Source organism: Tetrao urogallus, assembly GCF_951394365.1.
Source record: "Tetrao urogallus genome assembly, chromosome: 9".
Classification (NCBI taxonomy): domain Eukaryota; kingdom Metazoa; phylum Chordata; class Aves; order Galliformes; family Phasianidae; genus Tetrao; species Tetrao urogallus.
Genome location: NC_136822.1, coordinates 9,401,485 through 9,419,956, shown reverse-complemented (window position 1 = coordinate 9,419,956; position 18,472 = coordinate 9,401,485). Strand labels below are relative to the sequence as shown.

The 18,472-nt window shown below is 35.1% G+C and overlaps 1 protein-coding gene across 1 annotated transcript in view; it reads left to right on the top strand.

Moving 5' to 3' along the window:
- The window catches only part of DNER (delta/notch like EGF repeat containing), a gene marked incomplete at both ends in the record, with an annotated part of 102,313 nt that overhangs the window by 59,284 nt on the left and 24,557 nt on the right, over positions 1-18,472 (top strand). The window contains 3 exons of the mRNA XM_079539717.1: positions 4,092-4,237; positions 9,731-9,884; positions 15,598-15,711. Coding sequence (XP_079395843.1) covers positions 4,092-4,237; positions 9,731-9,884; positions 15,598-15,711 — 414 coding nt within the window. The remainder of the gene's footprint in view (positions 1-4,091; positions 4,238-9,730; positions 9,885-15,597; positions 15,712-18,472) is intronic.

Below are 18,472 nucleotides of genomic sequence, written 5' to 3'. Positions count from 1 at the left end.
AAGTACGCTCTTGCTAGCTAACTATTTCATAATCCCATCATAGGTTTTAGTCCAGTCAGATTATCAATTGTTAACTAATTGTTTAGCAACAGTGACATTTTGAAATTGTTCTTTGTTATAGAGAAGAATCAATCTGCCTAGGGATTTTTGTATGCTAACTATACCCAACTAATTTGCTCAGTTAATAAATCTGTTTTGACTGTCAATCCTGCAAACCTCATTTCCAACTTGAAAGTCAGGTTGTGTGTTCCCAAAGTTTTGATAGCAATTTTCTTATACCCCAGTTTTGCTTTGTGTTGTACTTATGTATGCCTATTATGGTAAATCTGCTTCCTATGGCTGTGCAGAAGTGTTACTGAGAATATAACCTGACCAGCACAGTGCTTATCTCTGTCACTGTAATGGTCATTGTCTGAGAACAGAGTATATGTTTGATTTTCAGAATCTAGGATGACTTTTCAGTGTTTGTGGTGAAGGAAGAAAGCATTTTCAAACAGAGTGTGACTGTGATATTAATGGGTGTAAAGGGCTGAGGGAGAGCAGTGAGTTTTGCAATTCCTTGTTTAAAATTAAAAAAAACAACAACAACAACAAAAAAAAACCCCAAAACTTTAAAAATTGCTGTTTCATGTGACATTTGCAAAAAAAAAAAAAAAAAAAAATATCTGAAATGGATCTTTGACTGATTCTTGCTAAAGCTTATTTATCACAATAGGAATGAAATATGGTGATACATTCCATTCAAAAGCAGTAGCTGACCAAGGCATTTGTGACAAAACACAGTAAGTGTACTGATTTGTATAGAGGTTGGGAGCTTAGATTAATTGTATCACTTATAATACCTGTATTTGTGGGCAAAGTAGCAGTTCTGTTATCACAGCTGTATATTTGAGTCCCTTGGTGCTACGTTACCTAGCAGTATTCTTAGAGTATGATCTCAGATGTTCTGTCCAAGCATCCTATGGTACTGATGTCCCAGAAGTACTGCATCAAAGATTATGCACGTCACTATCTACCTGTTTTGCACTTGTTTTCTCCTTCTGCCTGAAAACGATCCTAATACAAACCAGGAAAAGACTCCTGACCCATTTTTTTTCAGATTCAGTAGAACAGTTTTAGTGTCAGGCCTCTGAGGGTAATAGTAGGCCTTAATGACCTGACCATGAAAAGATGGAAAAGATGATGAGTGACTGGCTATTTGCAAATCAGAAGCATGCTTCCGTTATTTCAGTGTATAATGGTAAATTTTCACAAATTGTGCTTTGATTATATGCTTGATATACTTCATTTTTGGGGTCTTTGAATGTTGGACACATATTCGAAAGATTGAGCTCTCTGATATTTACTAGATAAATAACTACTATTTGAGTTAGTGATACATGCTATTGTAAGAAAGGGAAATTGGTTTGTATAGTTAAATTATGTTTACTTCTATATGTTTAGATCACAAAAGCACAATGATAAGTAGAGTAGGTGCTGTGGTTGTCTTCACAGTGTAGAGATAGCACAAGTATAAAGATCACACAAGCCAAGTAGTCACTTCTTACTTACTCTGTTGCTAACTCAATAGTCTGGACTAAATACAGGTGTAAAGAAATCATATGTTGTGACTCGGATAAAGGTTAAAATGGTAATCTGAATGGCACAACGTGATAGTTCTAAAAGCACCTGAATGTAAATAATATTGTCGTCTTTTTTTTTTTTTTTTAAGCTTTATTCTTTATTTTTAATTTTCACCTTTTTGATACAAGAGAAGTAGTAGCACGTGTGCTTTGCTCTGCTAGGATTAAGTTGGTGAACTAGCAGGATGGAGTGAGTGTAGTATTTTACCCAGCGTACTGCCGATGAAATCATTCAGGCATTTTTCAGACTCTCAACTGTGTGTGCACAAAGCTTGAAAATGCCTCCTCTGCAATATAAATGACTTGTCACATCATATCCTGATTTATTAGGTTTTAAAATTGTTTCAGTGTTACTGCTGTAATTAGCTCAACTGCAAATTGTTCAACGCAAAGTACTCTGATGTCATTATGTTTTAAACAGCTTTAGAAAACCGGTAAGATTAAAATGAACAAAATTACCTTTTGCTATAAACAACTTCCATCTTTTTCTTCAGACGTCAGATGAAAGGAGCTGTAAGCATTCTTCTGAAAATATTCTCATACCTAGAAGTTAAAAATAGAAGTTATTCTACTTCAGTCACTGTTACAGGAATTGGAGAAGGAATTAATTAACCTGTGTTACGCAGGGAGTCATATTTAGATGATTAGGCAACTCTCTTCTAGTCTTGGAACTTTAAGATTTCAGAAAGTTTATGCAGCTTCTATAGAAGGAAAAATGTATAGCTGTATTTTTACCTTCCTAGTCTTTGGAAATTAGGTGAGATAATTAGACATTACAGGAAAACGTGTGGCATTCCAGTGAGAATAATGGCTTCTTCAGTGGTTTGCCTAAGGGATTTAGATACCAAAATAGAACAGCACTCAAAGTAGAAAGAAGGTTGATTTGATATTCCTTTAGGGAACTGTCCTGAAGAATACGTAACAATCTGCTTCAGACAAGAAAATGTGAACCCAAAGACATTTTCTAAATACCACATTCTTCCAAGCATTCACATATAATTGCATGACTGCCTGTGACAATCACGTTCAATTGTTAAAGGAAATAATTCTGGCTGCATTTTAGAGCAGATGGGCAAAAAGGAGGTATGTATTGAGGCCAGAATAAACTGGCTTTCTTAGAAGAGGTCAGCAGATTACAGTAATTTCCATTGGGTAAAACAGACCATTAGGCATTTATAACTGTCTCTTGGACAGTTTTAATCTGGTCTTGTAGAGTATTTAACTGACTCATGCAAGTTGTATTCAAGTTGATAACAATTGTATTGGGTATGAGATTTTGCTGCTTTGAAGACATGGTTTAGTGTTTCTAGTATAGACAATTTATTGTTCAAAGAAAGCACCATTTTAAAAAGTGAGATCTAAAAATGAAGGACAGTGGAATTTTTCCATATCATTTGCTTTGCAATTTGTATAATTAGTCACACTTGAGACTTTCATATGCAGAATGTAAGTAATGTTCAGCAGCTGTTCTGGAAAGAGAATTTACTTGAATTTCAAGCAGTTTCCTGAGAAATTGGTGTATTACTGTTCCTTATAAGTGCTTACTGATATATATGAATATATATATGTAAAATACTAATGCTGTATTATTTTTTGTAGTTGAGAAAATATTGTTCAATTTCCAGTCTGTAGTGCAAGGAGCTTTATTGCATCTTGAAAGTTCCTTTGAAACCTATGCCATAAATGAATTTTAGAATTTAGAACAAAAAATATTAGGAAAAAAGACCATTGTGTCATATGCTTCCTGCATCCATTTGCAGTCATATTTTTTAAAAATTAAGGATATTTTATTTTACAAATATTTATATTAGAAATATGGGTGATAAGGATGTTGTTGTGCTCCAGTGTGTTTTAGTAGCTTCCAACCAACAATTTCTTTTTTCAGTTCATAAAATTATAGTACCTAGTATCATCTCATAGAGTGATAGGACATTCAGATATAACTTGTATTGCAAATACTGAAAGGAATACTGTCAAATGGAGTACGTCATTGCAGAGTCCATCAAAGAGGCAGCGCTGAGATTGTCCATCTTTTACCACTGTAATTCTGCTTAAGATCTGTGTGCTTTCTAGTTCTACTTTAAGTAACTGCTGAAATTTATATAAATGTTTTCCTCCACTGAGATTGATTTTAATACTCCTTGCCATTAAATACTTAGGGAAGTACATAAACGATCAAAAAGATAGCAGACTAAAGCGGTTGATTATTAGAAACCTGAGAAATGAAAGCAGACTAGAGCCCTACAGGTCGATCTGTTTCACCAGCCTTCTCTTCTTTTGTTAATCCTAAGAAGTGCTTATAAACTCTATTCCAATTTTTGTTTACATGCATTAAATTTAGGTAAGACTGTATGGAATATGAGAAATCATGATCGATTCAATTGTTTGTCAAGCAGATGAGCATCACTGTGTATTAACATATACCTTTTTTCCCCCATATATTAATGATTTCTTTTTCTTTTTTTAAAGGTTTTTTGAATGACTCAGTTACTAAGTGCATTGTGGCTTTACGGTTGACTGTGATAGTGAAAGTCAGTACCTGCCTGCCTGCGGGAAGCCATTCAGATAAATTCCAGTGTTCAGGGAAAGGAAAATGTATCACGAAACCAGATGAGGTAAGGTGAACTTATCAAGATCTTTGCATAATTTGGAAACTTTCTGCCAATATAAATGCAAGGGAAATTGTTCTTGGTCCTCCTAGTATGTACTACCTTGCTGCTGTGAAATAGACTTCAAAAACCATAGATGTTACTAAATAATAACAGTGTATTTATGAAATAATTTGATAATGTTTGGAAATCTTCATGTGCTCTTTCCTTGAGAGATTATATTGAGAGATTAGAATGACAGCAGCAATTTCATTGACTGCTGTGATATTTTTGTGCCATCTACTAACAACAACAAAAAAATCATATGTTAACTTTCCATGCTGCATACTGCTTTGACAAAACCAGACTGGCATTCTATGATCAAGAGCCTGTATTCTCTGCTGCCTTCTATACATGTTGACTTTAATAAAGTAATATGCAGCACAAAAATGTGCAGCTAATATTTGGTTTTAATAACATTCATTTGGGAGATAAAAGCAATAGTAACTGTTGAGTAAATATTAACAGCTGCAAGCCTGCTGTGAACACAGAAAATCTGGCATATTTAGGGAATTCACTAATAGTTCATCTGCTACCATTTTGCGATTTAAATTCTCAATAAGCATGTTTGATAGAAAAATGCAGCTTTGACTTGTAACAACAATAATTAAGTTGCAGCAGTAACCTGTGTGTGGCAGTGCTAACATCTGGAATGACTTAACATCTTTATTCTTTGAAAATTAAATTTTAAAATGCTTAAGGTAATGTGAACACAATGACTGTTATCCAAATAACTTGTTCACGCAGTATGCTATTTTATGGTCCAGCTTAGTTTTTCTGCATTCCTGTATCTGCCATTTTTCTAGAAATTCCAGCATTTTGAATTTGATTTATGTAAATAATATGTTCAGATGTTCTATATATAGTGGCATATGAAAACATCTTTCCTTTTTCAATTTTTTGTCATGTTGAGAGTTAAAGGCTTTGATAAACAGTCAAATGTTCTGTTTTTCCTGTTGTTAGTCCATTTTTATGTCCTTAATTTCTTTATTTTACTGCAAGCTATACGTCACAAAGAGAATGTACATTACTTCCTGTATCTATGCAGAAGCATTAATATATTTTTATTAAGGAAAATGCATAGGTTGTTTTTAATAATCACCCGTGTTTCAAAAATCTCTGATATGTGGAATTTTACTTATGAATAAATTATAGTTATCTTTAAAAAGAAAGGCAAATTGGCTTCATGACAGCAAAGGGGAGCTTGAGAAAACGGAACTCAGTATGTGTACATCCACACCTTTAATCCTGACTTTGAAAATTGTATCCAGCTTTTAGTGATGAATTAACCTCCCTCTTGAGCATACAGTGTTTTTCCTTCCGTGGAAAATGAATAGGAGAATTTAAAATTACTCCCATCTTTTCACAGTTTTGAGGAACAGTAACAGCACAATGTGTTAAGATAGAGTTTATAACAGAATGTGAATCAGACATTCCTGTAGCTGAAGCTGTGGGGTATCACAATCATGCTAAAGTCCATTTTGAGAGAGGCATCTGCCAGTTAATAGTAGTCAAAGAACTGGAATTAGCAGGATTCTATCTCTTTAATAACATTTTAACTTCAGAAACATGTATTTTTGCTGTCAGAAACTGTTACCTTGAACAGATGATGAATTTTCCTGGTAATCCTCTGCAGTCTCTTCAGACCTATGCCAAGTTGTGCTCTGAAAAGGGGCAACTCAGTAAATCCTCATTGTTTCCAAATGTTTATTTATGACCAGACTCCTACTCCAAGGATAATAAAAATGTTATTTTGTCTATTCAGCCATAGTGATTTTTCAAATCTGACAGTTTTCCTTACCCATTAGTGTATTAGTTGCATAATAGAATTTCAGCTGGGAAACTGAATCAGGCCCAGCGTGAGCAACATAGTTAAAAATAGAAGGTGTATATTTCATTAAATAGGATGTTTTTGCCATCGTTTAAGTTGTCTTAGGGGAGATGTATCATAAAATGTCTTTATGGTTTCCCTAATGATGAAGCAAACAACAGCCAAAATTATATGCCTGGCATGTACCAACCAACTGCTGAGTTGTTTCCCACAAGACCTTCTACATTTCTTTATCCAGAACAGAAACTTTAATTTTCTTTAGGTTTGCAACATGCCCTTTGTGATTTGTTTTTACCTATAATTCATTCAGTTTGCACATTCTAGTCTTGCAGGATGCAAAGCAACTTCTTAGTGGAATTCATAAAAGGCCTAATGTGGTGAATATGCTCAGAGCTGTGCTGGCTGTAGTCATTTTGCTTCCAGTGCTGAGAAGATTGATTGCCTTTGTTTTTTCGTGTACTTCATAGTTTTATAACAAATCTAGTAGTAACACATTTGCATAATGGAAACTTTAAATGTAATTAACAATCTGCAGTAATATAAGTGCAGTGGCATACTATCATCTGTGAGGCGCATAAAACTATAAACAAATGAATTTTGGTCTAACCTGGAAGTCTTGGCTGGTTTTTAGTTATTTCTTGCTTGTAAATAAGTAGCTTACCTTCTACTGAGCTGGGTGTTATAGAATGTGGACATAAAATTGTAAGCTCATAATGACAGTTTCTTTTTCAATTGTTGTTGATGCTGAACATAAAATTCACAACTTTGAACAAACTTCTTTGAAGTGAAGTGATGCTGCGTTAAAGTGATGCCTTTTCTTTGCTCTGTCTGAGCTTAGTACTTCTGTTTTGCTGTTGTGCTTGCCATTCTTCCACAACGGAAAAGTGAATGTTCAGAAACATGATGCTGGTCTTGGTATTATCACCAAATAAATACCAAATTGACATTTATTGACTCTCACCAGAATGAGTTGTCCTCAGACAAATTGGCTATGAATTGAAGAGAAAAATCCTATTATAATCCAGAGAGAAGTTTGTTACGAATTTCTGATTCTGTGTAGGATTTTAAAGTGAGCTATAGGCATCCATTAGATTTGAGAGCTACCATTCTGGTTCTATGGAGACATAATGATTTCTTTCGCAGATTGCTGTTCTTGTGTAAAGTGTGGAAGAACGGACTGTGTAAATACAGAGTTTTATTGCTAGTGTTAGAACCACTTATATTTACAAAAAAAAATATCTGCCTGCACTAAGAAGGAATCGAATTGAATAATGATGATTTCCATGTCTTCTTATGGGTTATAAGTTCATGGGAGTGGATCCACTTGATTTTATTTGTCGATATTAACACCAGCTCCCTGTATGCCTGAAGGCATGTCTTCTTGGTTGTGGACTTTGTTTCCAAAGTACAGTATACTCCTAAATACAAAATAAGTATTTATCACACAGAAGTGTTGTGCTCAAATGACTCTCTGTAAGGATTGCCATGAGTGCTCAGAGTCTTTTTTTGTCAAGACAAAGCAGACCCAAAGCATTATTTTGGTAGGGAGGGATACTTCCATAATTCAGACCAGACCATCTTTTTTTCTGTAGGATAAAAAGTAAAATTATTTTATGCCTCCAGTGAGTTTGTAATCAGTGACAAAACATGAAAACAGTGCAACAACCAGAAATTTTCTTTAATGATATTAAAAAAAAAAACATAAAATGTTAATTTTTCAGAGAAATACGTAAACTTCTTAAAATCAGTGTGTGATTTAATTCTTCTCTACTTCTCTGATTACTTTGACGTAGTATTAATGATAAGGAATGGCACACAGTGTTCATGGTATGGGCTATGCAATTTATTCATGCCTTTGTCTATGAATCTATATCGGGATTGTGTTTATTGTACAACTTTATTGTACATAAATATTGTACATAAATGTTTACTTATGGATGCCTAGTGTTAGTATTATAGTCCATGGGCATAATCTACACCAGCACTGAAAACCATGGCACTTTTGAAACTATTTCTATATCCTCTGTCAGCAGAGCAGCCACTGCATTGGTCTCCAAATGCTTCATAAGAGAGGGAGGAAAGGAAAAGAAAGCAAGATTTAGCATGCATGTTGTTATGTAGCACCATTTTGTCTGCTCTGATATTGTAAATTTTTGTATTTAAAATATAGGGAACTGATCTGGAAATACAGCCCAGTATCCTGTTCTGGAATAACAGCAAAACTACCATGATGAGTGATGCAGTTTTTCATCTGTTTGCCTGTTTTTTCCTTCCTATTGAACTACATCCTACTCTGGAAACATCTCATTGCTGGTGTGAAATATATGCAGAGCAGTTCTGTGAGCAGGCTTCTATCACATGCACATTGCTGAGTTTTGGAGATGTACAATATATATTTCCTTGGATATAAGGAAAATGTTTTTATCATTTTTTACAATAAGGGTGTTGAGGCACTGGCACAAGTTGCCCAGAGATGTGGTGGAAGCCCCGTCCCTGGTGATATTCAAGGCCAGGCGGCACCCGGCTCTGAGCACCTGATGGTGCTGCAGGTATTCCTGTTCACTGCAGGAAGTAGGACTAGATGGCCTGTAAGAGCCTCTTCCAAATCAAATGATCCTATGATTCTATTATAACGTTAATTGTTATTTAGACTCTATCAATGCAGTATTTTTAAGGAAAAAAGTACTGCATTTTACTGACTATCATCTCTTTATTTGTATGAAGTTCATTGTCTTTTTTTTTTCTTTTCTTCCTAATACACAGCTTTTTATTTGCATGAAGCAAACAGAAGTAAAAATAGAAAATAAAACACTGACCTGGCCTTTTTGTTTCTGATTCCATGCACGTTTTGTGCTTTGCGTTGCAACATCTGTGCCTGGGACAGCTGCGTGCATGGAGGACGAGTGATGGGGCTGGGAAATGCAGGAGTGAGTGCTGCTGCCACCTAGTGCTTAATGAACAGAGGAAGGGGGCATTTGACTTAAATGGATATATCAGATGAGAGCTTTCTTTGCTTCCCTCCTTTAACGCATCCTTGGCAATTTAAATATTTTTAAAAGTTAATTAAGTTTTATTACTTAAAAAAATACTGAATATCACGCTGTACCTATGACAGTTATTTCTTTAACAGGACTAGAGCTCTTAATCTTTCATTATGCAGCAAAAGCAGCAAGTTTTGGAAAAGATGTTAAATACATTCAGGAGGATACATGTTTTAGCAGAACCAGAGTGGCTTGTGTCTCCTGAAGTGAGCCCAGCACTGCTCATCCCATAGGGGGTGCTCCTTTGTAGCAGGGTTTTGTGTGGTAAATCTATACATTACAAATCTTGGTAATCAAACTGCTATAAAAATACAATTTCTGGAATGGAAGAAAAAAATTATACTGATTTAGGCATCGTGGATCTGATCCATGTCTAGGTGGAGATGCCCTGGCTTGATTAAAAATCTGACCTGAAGAACTGGTGCAGGTTTAGTATTTCAAATGGTAACTTCATGCATTTGATGTATTTGTGTCAGCTACTTGTGTTTCGAATGGAATAGCAGCAGAAACATTCTTGTTCATAGAGCAGTCAATGAAAATATAACCTTTGAAGATTCATTGTGGAGTGCAAATTTTGCTTGTTTTTAGGCAACGTTTTTCTGTGAGTGCGAGGATGAATACTGGGGCCCCCTGTGTGAGGAATTTGATGCTTGTCAAAGCCAGCCCTGCCAGAACAACGCAACCTGCACCGACCTAGCACAGAAACACAACGGGAACAATTTCACCTGCAGCTGCCTGCCTGGTGGGTATCGTATTGTCCTATGAATAATGCATTTTTGTTTTAACATTCGGAGCATATCTTTTGCAGAGCAGCAAACTGTGCATCTTCAGACCGTAGGAAAGAGGGAAAATAAAACAACATAAGGTCAGCTTTAAAGGGCTGGAAAATTCTTCAGCTGTGAATATTGGCACAAGAGGCACAGTACCGTACAGCCAAACCAAAACCATTGTGAAGGCATTATTCATATAGAATCATGAAATCACTTGGGTTGGAGGACACCTCGAAGGTTTTGGAGCTCCAGCCTCTAGCTGGCTGCCCCCCACTGGATGAGGCTGCCCAGGGCCCCATACAACCTGGCCATGAGTATTTCCAGGGATGGGGCATCCGCAGCTTCTCAATCTGTTTCAGTGCCTCACCACTCTGAATATTTTTTTTCCTAACATCTAACCTAAATCTCCCCACTTCTAATTTAAAACCATTCCTATTGTTCTAACACTATCAGACCTTGTAAAAAGTCATTCCCCTCCTGCTTAAATGTTCTTTTCAAGTACTGGAAGGCCACAGTGAAGTCTGTCTGGAGCCTTCTCTTCTCCAAGCTAAACAATCCCAACTACCTCCACCTACCTTCATAAGAGAGATGCTCCAGCCCTCTGTACACCTTTGTGGTCCTCCTCTAGACTCAATCCAACAGCTCTGCATCCTTCTTGTCCTGCAGGACCTAATAGAACTAATAGAACTTTACCTAGTGAGATGACCAAAATTATTTAGTTTGCTGTCTAAAATCAACTTTTATTTGTTTTTTCCCCAGTATAGATTTTAAGTATACAACATATCAAACCTTTCAATAAATGTTCCTTCACTGTCACTAGTAAATTCTTTTCTTCACTCACAGAGTGACATGGAAAAGCCCTTAACATAAACTACACTTGTTGAATTGTTCCTCAGAATTAACTTAAACTTCGAAAACTTTTAAAATATGCATAAACTAAATTTAGTAATTTGTAGATTTGATTAATCATCAAATGTCTGAGTTCTCTGAAGTTATTTCAAGAACATTTGCCATTGAAATTTGATCAAATGAGAATAGCAATTTAATTGAAATTAAAATTAAACTGAATAAGACAGTAATAGTTAAAAGCTGGAATGTAAATTAATGTCACATCCTGATGGAAGAAAAGAACCTTACAAAGTGACTGTTACAGGAAACTCAATGCTATCTTAAATCTTACATTTCAAAGACAAGCTCAGTTATAATAGCCCAATTACTTTATTTTTAACTAACATAAGAAAGTTAGTAAAGTAACAATAAAACTATTAGACTTAAATAAATATCAGGTAATTAATTTTGTTTCCTACACATATTTTATTTTTTATTTTTATAGAAAAAGCGAGCAATTTACTGGCTGATAAGTTATGAGATCACTTGCTGGACAGTTGACATTTCAGGGATCTTATCTGGAAAAAAAAAAAAAGAAATGGAAGGTACTTCTGGAATAGGTCCTCAGCCTCACAGTATAGAAATTCCTTAAAATGCAGATGGAGAAATGGATATTTTGGTCAGGCTTCCAACAGTTGTCTCTAAGTTGTCATCTACATAAACTTTAAAGCTGGGTGTGTGGATTAAAATTATATAAACAAATAACACTTTATTTTGATTTATGCCTTTATTTTATTTATGCCTCCCAGATTTTCTCTTTTTCTCTCTTTGCTTAAGAGTCGTTGTAGTGAACAGGCAGCAGAAAAATGATTTATATTTGAATTTTTACATGGACATGGATTTATACTGCTCCAAAAATTAGATATGAAGTTATTATGCACATATAATCTATTCTAATTTTGTAGAATGGATCAACTGTTACTTTAACAACATATGTAAACGTAGTTGAATAATAATTTAAATTCAAGAGGGAAAGGATCAGAATAAAACAAGCTGGAAATATTTAAACAGTCCATACAATTAATGTCACATTGACTGTGACTGATTCAGAATTCTCTGGGATTTTGACAAGTAGTTTTTAATTAGAAAAAATAATTAACATGCAGGATATGTTCATTTTATGTATTTATTGAGATAACTGCCTTGGAAGTTGTTCTGCATTAGGTATTCCTGTCCTGGCTAAATTTCTCTTTTTACATTTCCTACCTTAGGAGAAATGGAATTGGCCTCTTCTGTGTAACTGGTGATAGAACTGGAGAAAATGGCCTCAAGTAGCACCAGGGAAGGTTTGGGTTGGATATGAGGACAAATTTCTTCTCTGAAGGAGTGGTCAGGCACTGGAATGGGCTGCCCAGGGAAATGATGGAGTCTCTTTCCCTGGAGATGTCCAAGATACATTTGGATGTTGTACTGAGGGAATGGTTTAGTGGGGAAATAATGGTGATAGGTGGACAATTGGACTAGCTGATCTTAGAGGTCTTTTTCAACCTTGGTGATTCTTTGATTCTAAATCCAGGCATAATCCTAGGAAGCCTACCTGCAGTTCATAAAATCAGAGTTTTTGCTAGATTATTACCTTCTGATCTTCATAGAAAATATTTTAAAAATACTTCAAAATTCTTGGCTTTGGTTGCATAAAAAAAAGCTTTAGGTGGAATATTTATGAGAATTCTGATGTGCCTACCTGAAAGCCCAAGAATGTTTCCAGTAGGAAAACTTAATGTTTTGATGTTTTATGGCTGAGCTTCATGCAGTAACATAAATATGCTTTCCACTTAGCTACAAGATTCCAAAGATGATTATTACTTCCGTTATTATATTTAAGTCTGCAATATTTCCTGCTTCTATTGTGAAGTTACAAATTACAGTGCCTTGATGCAGCAAATGTTACTTTATTTCTGTAACCATGTAAAAACCCAAGATATTGCTGTTGTTGTTATGATCCCAGGTACCTGCATCAAGTGCTTGCTTTATTTTTTACCATTTGACCTCTTCGCTTTTCAAAGGCTTCCCATGAATTAAAGAAGTCACTGTCAGGGACAAGTATTTGAATTACTTGTCTGAGAAAGTGTTAACACTGTGTAGAAAAAAACATTGTGTTGATACTGTGAGATGCATTGTAGAAAGGAAACAGTGACTGAGAACACAACAGTTTCTTGAACAAACTATATTTGTTACATATTTTGGATATATTTTGAATTTTCTTTGACATCTTTATTTCTTTAAACTCTTAATCTTTTCCATTTAAAATTTTTCTCTAAAATTTAGTTTTTTGCCTTTTTAAATACATAACTATTTCTTCTCCTTGTCTCTGCAAAAAATGTTAGCTCCTATGGAAAAAAAAAGTCTAAATACTTCCTTCTACAAAATCCCTCCTGTTTATCATGGTAGAACACAATCTTATAGTCTATGGAATTAAGCTATTTAGCTTCTATATATAAAGACTTCCCTTCTGAATAACAGCATGATCAAGTTTCTATGTAGATAATTGAAAAGACAAATATAGTTAACTCCATTTATTACATTCTGGGTCTTGCAAGATATGCTTTATGACCTCAAATCATTATATTTAAGTTATAATTTTTAATTTTTTTTTTGTTGTTGTTGTTGATAGCAAATGTAAAATATTATTCAGACGGCTTAACTAATATTAACTTGTGTTCCTACTGGTAAAAAAAAATTGCATATGGAAAATTATTAAAGGCAGAGGAAGTAAGAATTTAATTATTGTACTAAGAGTTTAAATATTGCCTCCATTTGCAAATTTCAGAGCCATTCACGTGTGAATAGTATAATTTCCCAGATTTTGTTAGACAAAAATGTTGTGAAGATCTATGACAGCACAAAATGAATAGACGTAATGATTCTTACAGTATATCTGAGCAGCAGAGTGTTTTGTTTTTTTCTTATGGTGGTTGCTTAGCTCTTCTAACTTCATAGCTTTTGCTAGGAAATTCCCAAATCATATTCTCTTGTAGATAGACAAAACATCCCACATAGCTCACATTAAGATGGAGCATATTTATTTTCATAAAACTGACAAAATATTATCTCTGATGAATTTTGTCTCAAGCTATAGTAACATTTACAGGAAGTCAGCAAGCTTCAGAGCAACACAATCATTCACGCTTTTCTGTGCCAACATTCCTTTGGATGCACACTGAATTTCAGGATAATTTTTAGCTTTCACAAACTCCAAAGCAGTTTGATGACTGAAAAAATGCTTAAATGAGTTAAACACACCCAGTTCTGTATTGTAATTCATAAAATAATCAGCTGAATGTCAGAACTTGGAAATATGAAACCTATAGATGAAACAAATCAGTTGATGTAGTCTTATATAGTATTTCTTTTGTTGTTATAAATTTTATGCTAATTTAAAACCAATTAGAATTACAGAAAATTGCTGGCTGTGAAAAGTATGGCTTAGGTCTGTCCGTGTGCCTTCATCCAGCCCAGAGGAGCTGCCTCACAAGAGCACAGTTCTGGTTTTAGATGTCCTTATTCCTCTCAAGTTTATCTGGCTTACAGCTGACAATCTAGATACAAGTTTCTTTCTCAAAGTATCACACTGCAGAAAATAGGATCAGAATGTAGATCATTGTAGCATACAAAAGCAGTAAGGTAGACAAAGAGAAATGCCTTAGAAATCCTTCTTTATAGTACTACTCTAGAAACTCAAAGTATAACAATCTATTTTGAGATCTACTTTATGGCAACACTGATTGATTTGAAAAGATGTAACTATTAGCCTGTCTGAAAGATATCTAAAGTGTTGACTTTGATTGCATGAATAAAAATTATTTAATCAAAACATGCTTTTTCTTTTTACTTTTTTCTTCTTTTCCTTCTTTGTCTCCTGCATAAGTGAAATTTTATTCCAAGCACGTCCTATGTCTCACCTTAGATCTTTCTCTTAGGCACCTGCCCTTAGCTGTGCATTAACAGCATCAGCTTGCTGACCCTTAACACCAGCCATGGTGCTATTACAGAGGAGGCTTATAACTTTATGTAGGGTTCCTTTTAAAAAACAAAGTACCTGTGTGTATTGTGTGTACTTTCTTCTTCTGTCATGCATCCAAGATAGTTTTTTGGAAGTAAAGAAAAATAGGAATGAGGAATGTGTGGTATTCATTAAGGAATTTAAATTTGGAGTGCTTAATCTTTTAGTTTGTATTTTGTATCTTTGTTCATTTTTTTGATGTATTATAGACTTCAAACATATGGAACAAAGCAATCTACGGTCAAATAGTACAGTACACACAATCTGTAGCTTGTGAACTTGTAGGAGCTTATTTGGAAGAGATTGCAACTGTACTTCACAACTCCCACTTAAAATAAACACCCTCTCTAGAGCGCAGAAGTAGGAACAAATGGCAGTCATTCAGCATATGCACAGCTAATTCAGATGACAAGTCCTGTTTAAAGTCTTCCTGAAGATTTTTCACTTGAGATTCAAGATGCATTTGAAAACCATTCATAAAGAACTTCTTTTTTTTGATTATGTGAGTCCTTATGAGAACCCACCACCAACCTTCATTATGCTAGTCAGAATATTGCTGATAGTAAAATACATTTGATATAATCTCTAGATTTCCACTACTTATTTATTTCTCCTGTGAAGGATAAGTTCTTATTAAAAACCCCGTTTTACAAGAAATTAGAAGACTGTTCTATTTTGATTCATTACTTTGGTTAATTTTGTTCAAGAAAGCTATTAGGACTGTTTGAAGTTACCATTTAGTGATAAGATCTTGTTTTCCCTATGCTTTCTGAATATTGTGTGCTGTTTTGTAGGTTACACCGGAGAGCTGTGCCAGTCAGAGATTGATCACTGCATCCAGCAGCCATGCCAAAATGGAGGCACTTGTTCATCCAACATCCATGGATTCACCTGTCAGTGCCCAGAAGGTAAACAATGACTTACTTGATGTCTTGTACAAATTGATATTTCATGGTGTACTCAGTCTGAATTTTTAGTTTTATGAAAATATATTCAAATTGTACTTTACACCATATTAATAAGCAGAAAAAAATCCAGATGAGATATCCTATGTCATTTGTATTGTGTGAAGTATGGTAAGAGCTTAGTGTTATAGAGTATATGCTGCATAGAGCATTTTTATCCATTTGCTGGCACCTCTACAATAGAAGGCTCCAGCACTGTGAGAAAGATAAGAGAATCTGAGGAAACTCAGAATTCATTCTGATTTTTGTGTTGTCCGGTAAATGAGTGAGAGGAGCTGCCTTGCATGCAGTATTTGCATATTTCTGCTTATGAATCAATTGGAGAAAAAACAGTGCTTTAAATCCCACAGAGTTTTACTTCATTCTCCTTTCTGTTAGGACTTATTTTTTTCTTTGCATGATAAGCCTTTCAGTGATTCTCATTGGTAAACACCATGTTTGAAACTGTGTGAAATGAGGACATTGCAAAGGCAAAGTATGTGCTTTTACAGCACTTTGCTGTGTGGAATGGCAGATGCCTGAGTCGCTCATAAAAAAATTATCAGAAGTGAAAGCTCTCAATTATGAAATCTTCTATTAGTTATTTATAATTAGGATTGGAACTTGGAACTAATTATATTTCTGATCTCTATGGATGTTTTTATTCTGCCAGCAACTCGCATTTGCTCTAAGGGTACAAGTCTTTGAGAACTATTTTGGTAACGTTTACTTGGTTAATAATGAAAGATTATTTGTAATTTCTTCAGAATGATTCCTTGCTTTTTTGGAGTTATGCTTTAATGATCAACCCATTTAACAACTGTTTTGAAACACAGACATTGACATTTTGGCTACAGAGGGTATCTTGCATTTGGAAGAATTTTGAAAACTAGCTTATAAGTAGTAACAAAATTCAGAAAAGAAAATTTCAGTGTTAGACTTAGTAATTCATTTGTATTTTTCATAGGAAAACTGCTCACTGTCTTTAAAAATGCCTTGTAGGAAAATATTTTGCCATTACAAAATACATGGAAAAAATTATACTGGGACTTTTGGATGTTTTAAAGCTGCCACATTGTCTGTGTGTGCAACAGGGCCTCCTTGCTTGTTCCTGTTGGCCCTTTCATCAATACGCCAACCAGCTCTCAACTTCTCTTACTGCTCTTTGAGGCTGAGACCATGATGACAGGATTGTATGTGCATTTGGGTCCCAAGATGGACTGCCCTCTGCTGATGTGCCACTGCTTGATGTGCAGTGTTCTTGATTATGGCAGGCTTTCTTCTGCAGGAGAACCAAATTACTTTTGCTTCTCTCTTAGTCTTCCTTGTCTTCAGCTATATCTCTGTTATGCTGCTTGGTCCTACAGTCTTGTTGACTGCTTTGTGTCTTCTGTATTTATCTTCTGCTTCCTTTCTTTGTCACTGATCCAGATCCATGTTTGATCAGTTTCCAGATCAGTTCTCTTCTATGCTGTGCTTCAAGTAGGCAAATCTTGGAATCTTGGCACTGATGCTCCATTGTCTTAGTATATATGCTGAAGGCTGTTGCTGTTTTACCTTAGGACAGCACTGGTACCATTTTCTCAGGTTTCTGCTTTTTTTTTTTTTTTTGACTCTTCTGTACTTATTGCATTTTACATACCTGTGCTCTCCTATTCTTGAGGTCTTGAGATTTTCTAGGATTTCTGGATTTTTCTTAAAGATACAGTGGGATTTCTGACCCTTCAAGAGGAAAGAAAAAATTACTTGGCAACTTCAAGAAGAAGAAGGTGTCTGCTCATAGAATTTATTGTTATTCAAATGTGCTTTTTGTGTCACCTGTCTGAAACTTTGCATGGAAAGTTACCAATTCTAATCTCCCAGCATTATATCTGCGTTGCTAAGGGCAGCCACATTGGAGAGCCAGGATGGAATTGGGCAAGGAGCTGTTACTCTGATAACTTATTTGTATGTCTAACATGATTACGTGGTATAAATATTTTCCCTTTCAAAAAATATTGAGGCATCTCAAGAAAACATTTTACATAAATACACTTACAACCCTTGTAAAAATCAAATTTAACATAGAAAAAAAACCTCTGGAGATGATGGAATGTTTCAGGAATCACTTTCTGGACTGGGCAGCGTTATTCCCCAGAAGAAGAATAGTGTTGAACACTTCTTATTCTTGGTTCCTTGGAAATGAGCATTTTCTGAGAAAATCATTCTTAGGCTTGCCTGAGCACATGCCACCTTGTGTGAATAATTGCTTTTCTAGATTGAGCCTGTGATAGAATCACAGAATGGCTTGGGCTGGCAGGGACTTGAAGCCCTCCCAATTCCAACTCTCTGCCATTGACTGGTTGCTGCCCACCAAATCAGGTTGCCCAGGGCTCTGTTGAGTTTTCTAGATGCATTTTGATGCATTATTCTCTCATAGAGGCATATTTTGGGAACTTCTATCTTGTTTGGAAGGATGTGGTTATTTTTGTAAATAAAGCAAAGTGTAGGTAATTAAAAATTACAGGTGTGGTAATTTGCTATTTTTAGAGTCTTCAGATTTTCCATTAAAAAAAAACCCCACACACAGAGAAAACCAAAGCCATGAAAGATTTCTAATTTAAGCAAGATCTCCAACTCTGCTTCTATTCTCCTGCTGTGCGTAATAGCAATTGCTAGTTGAGAAGAGGCCTTTTTTTCTGTACTGCTAATTCAGCACAGTGGGGGAAAGGTAGGCAGAGAGCTT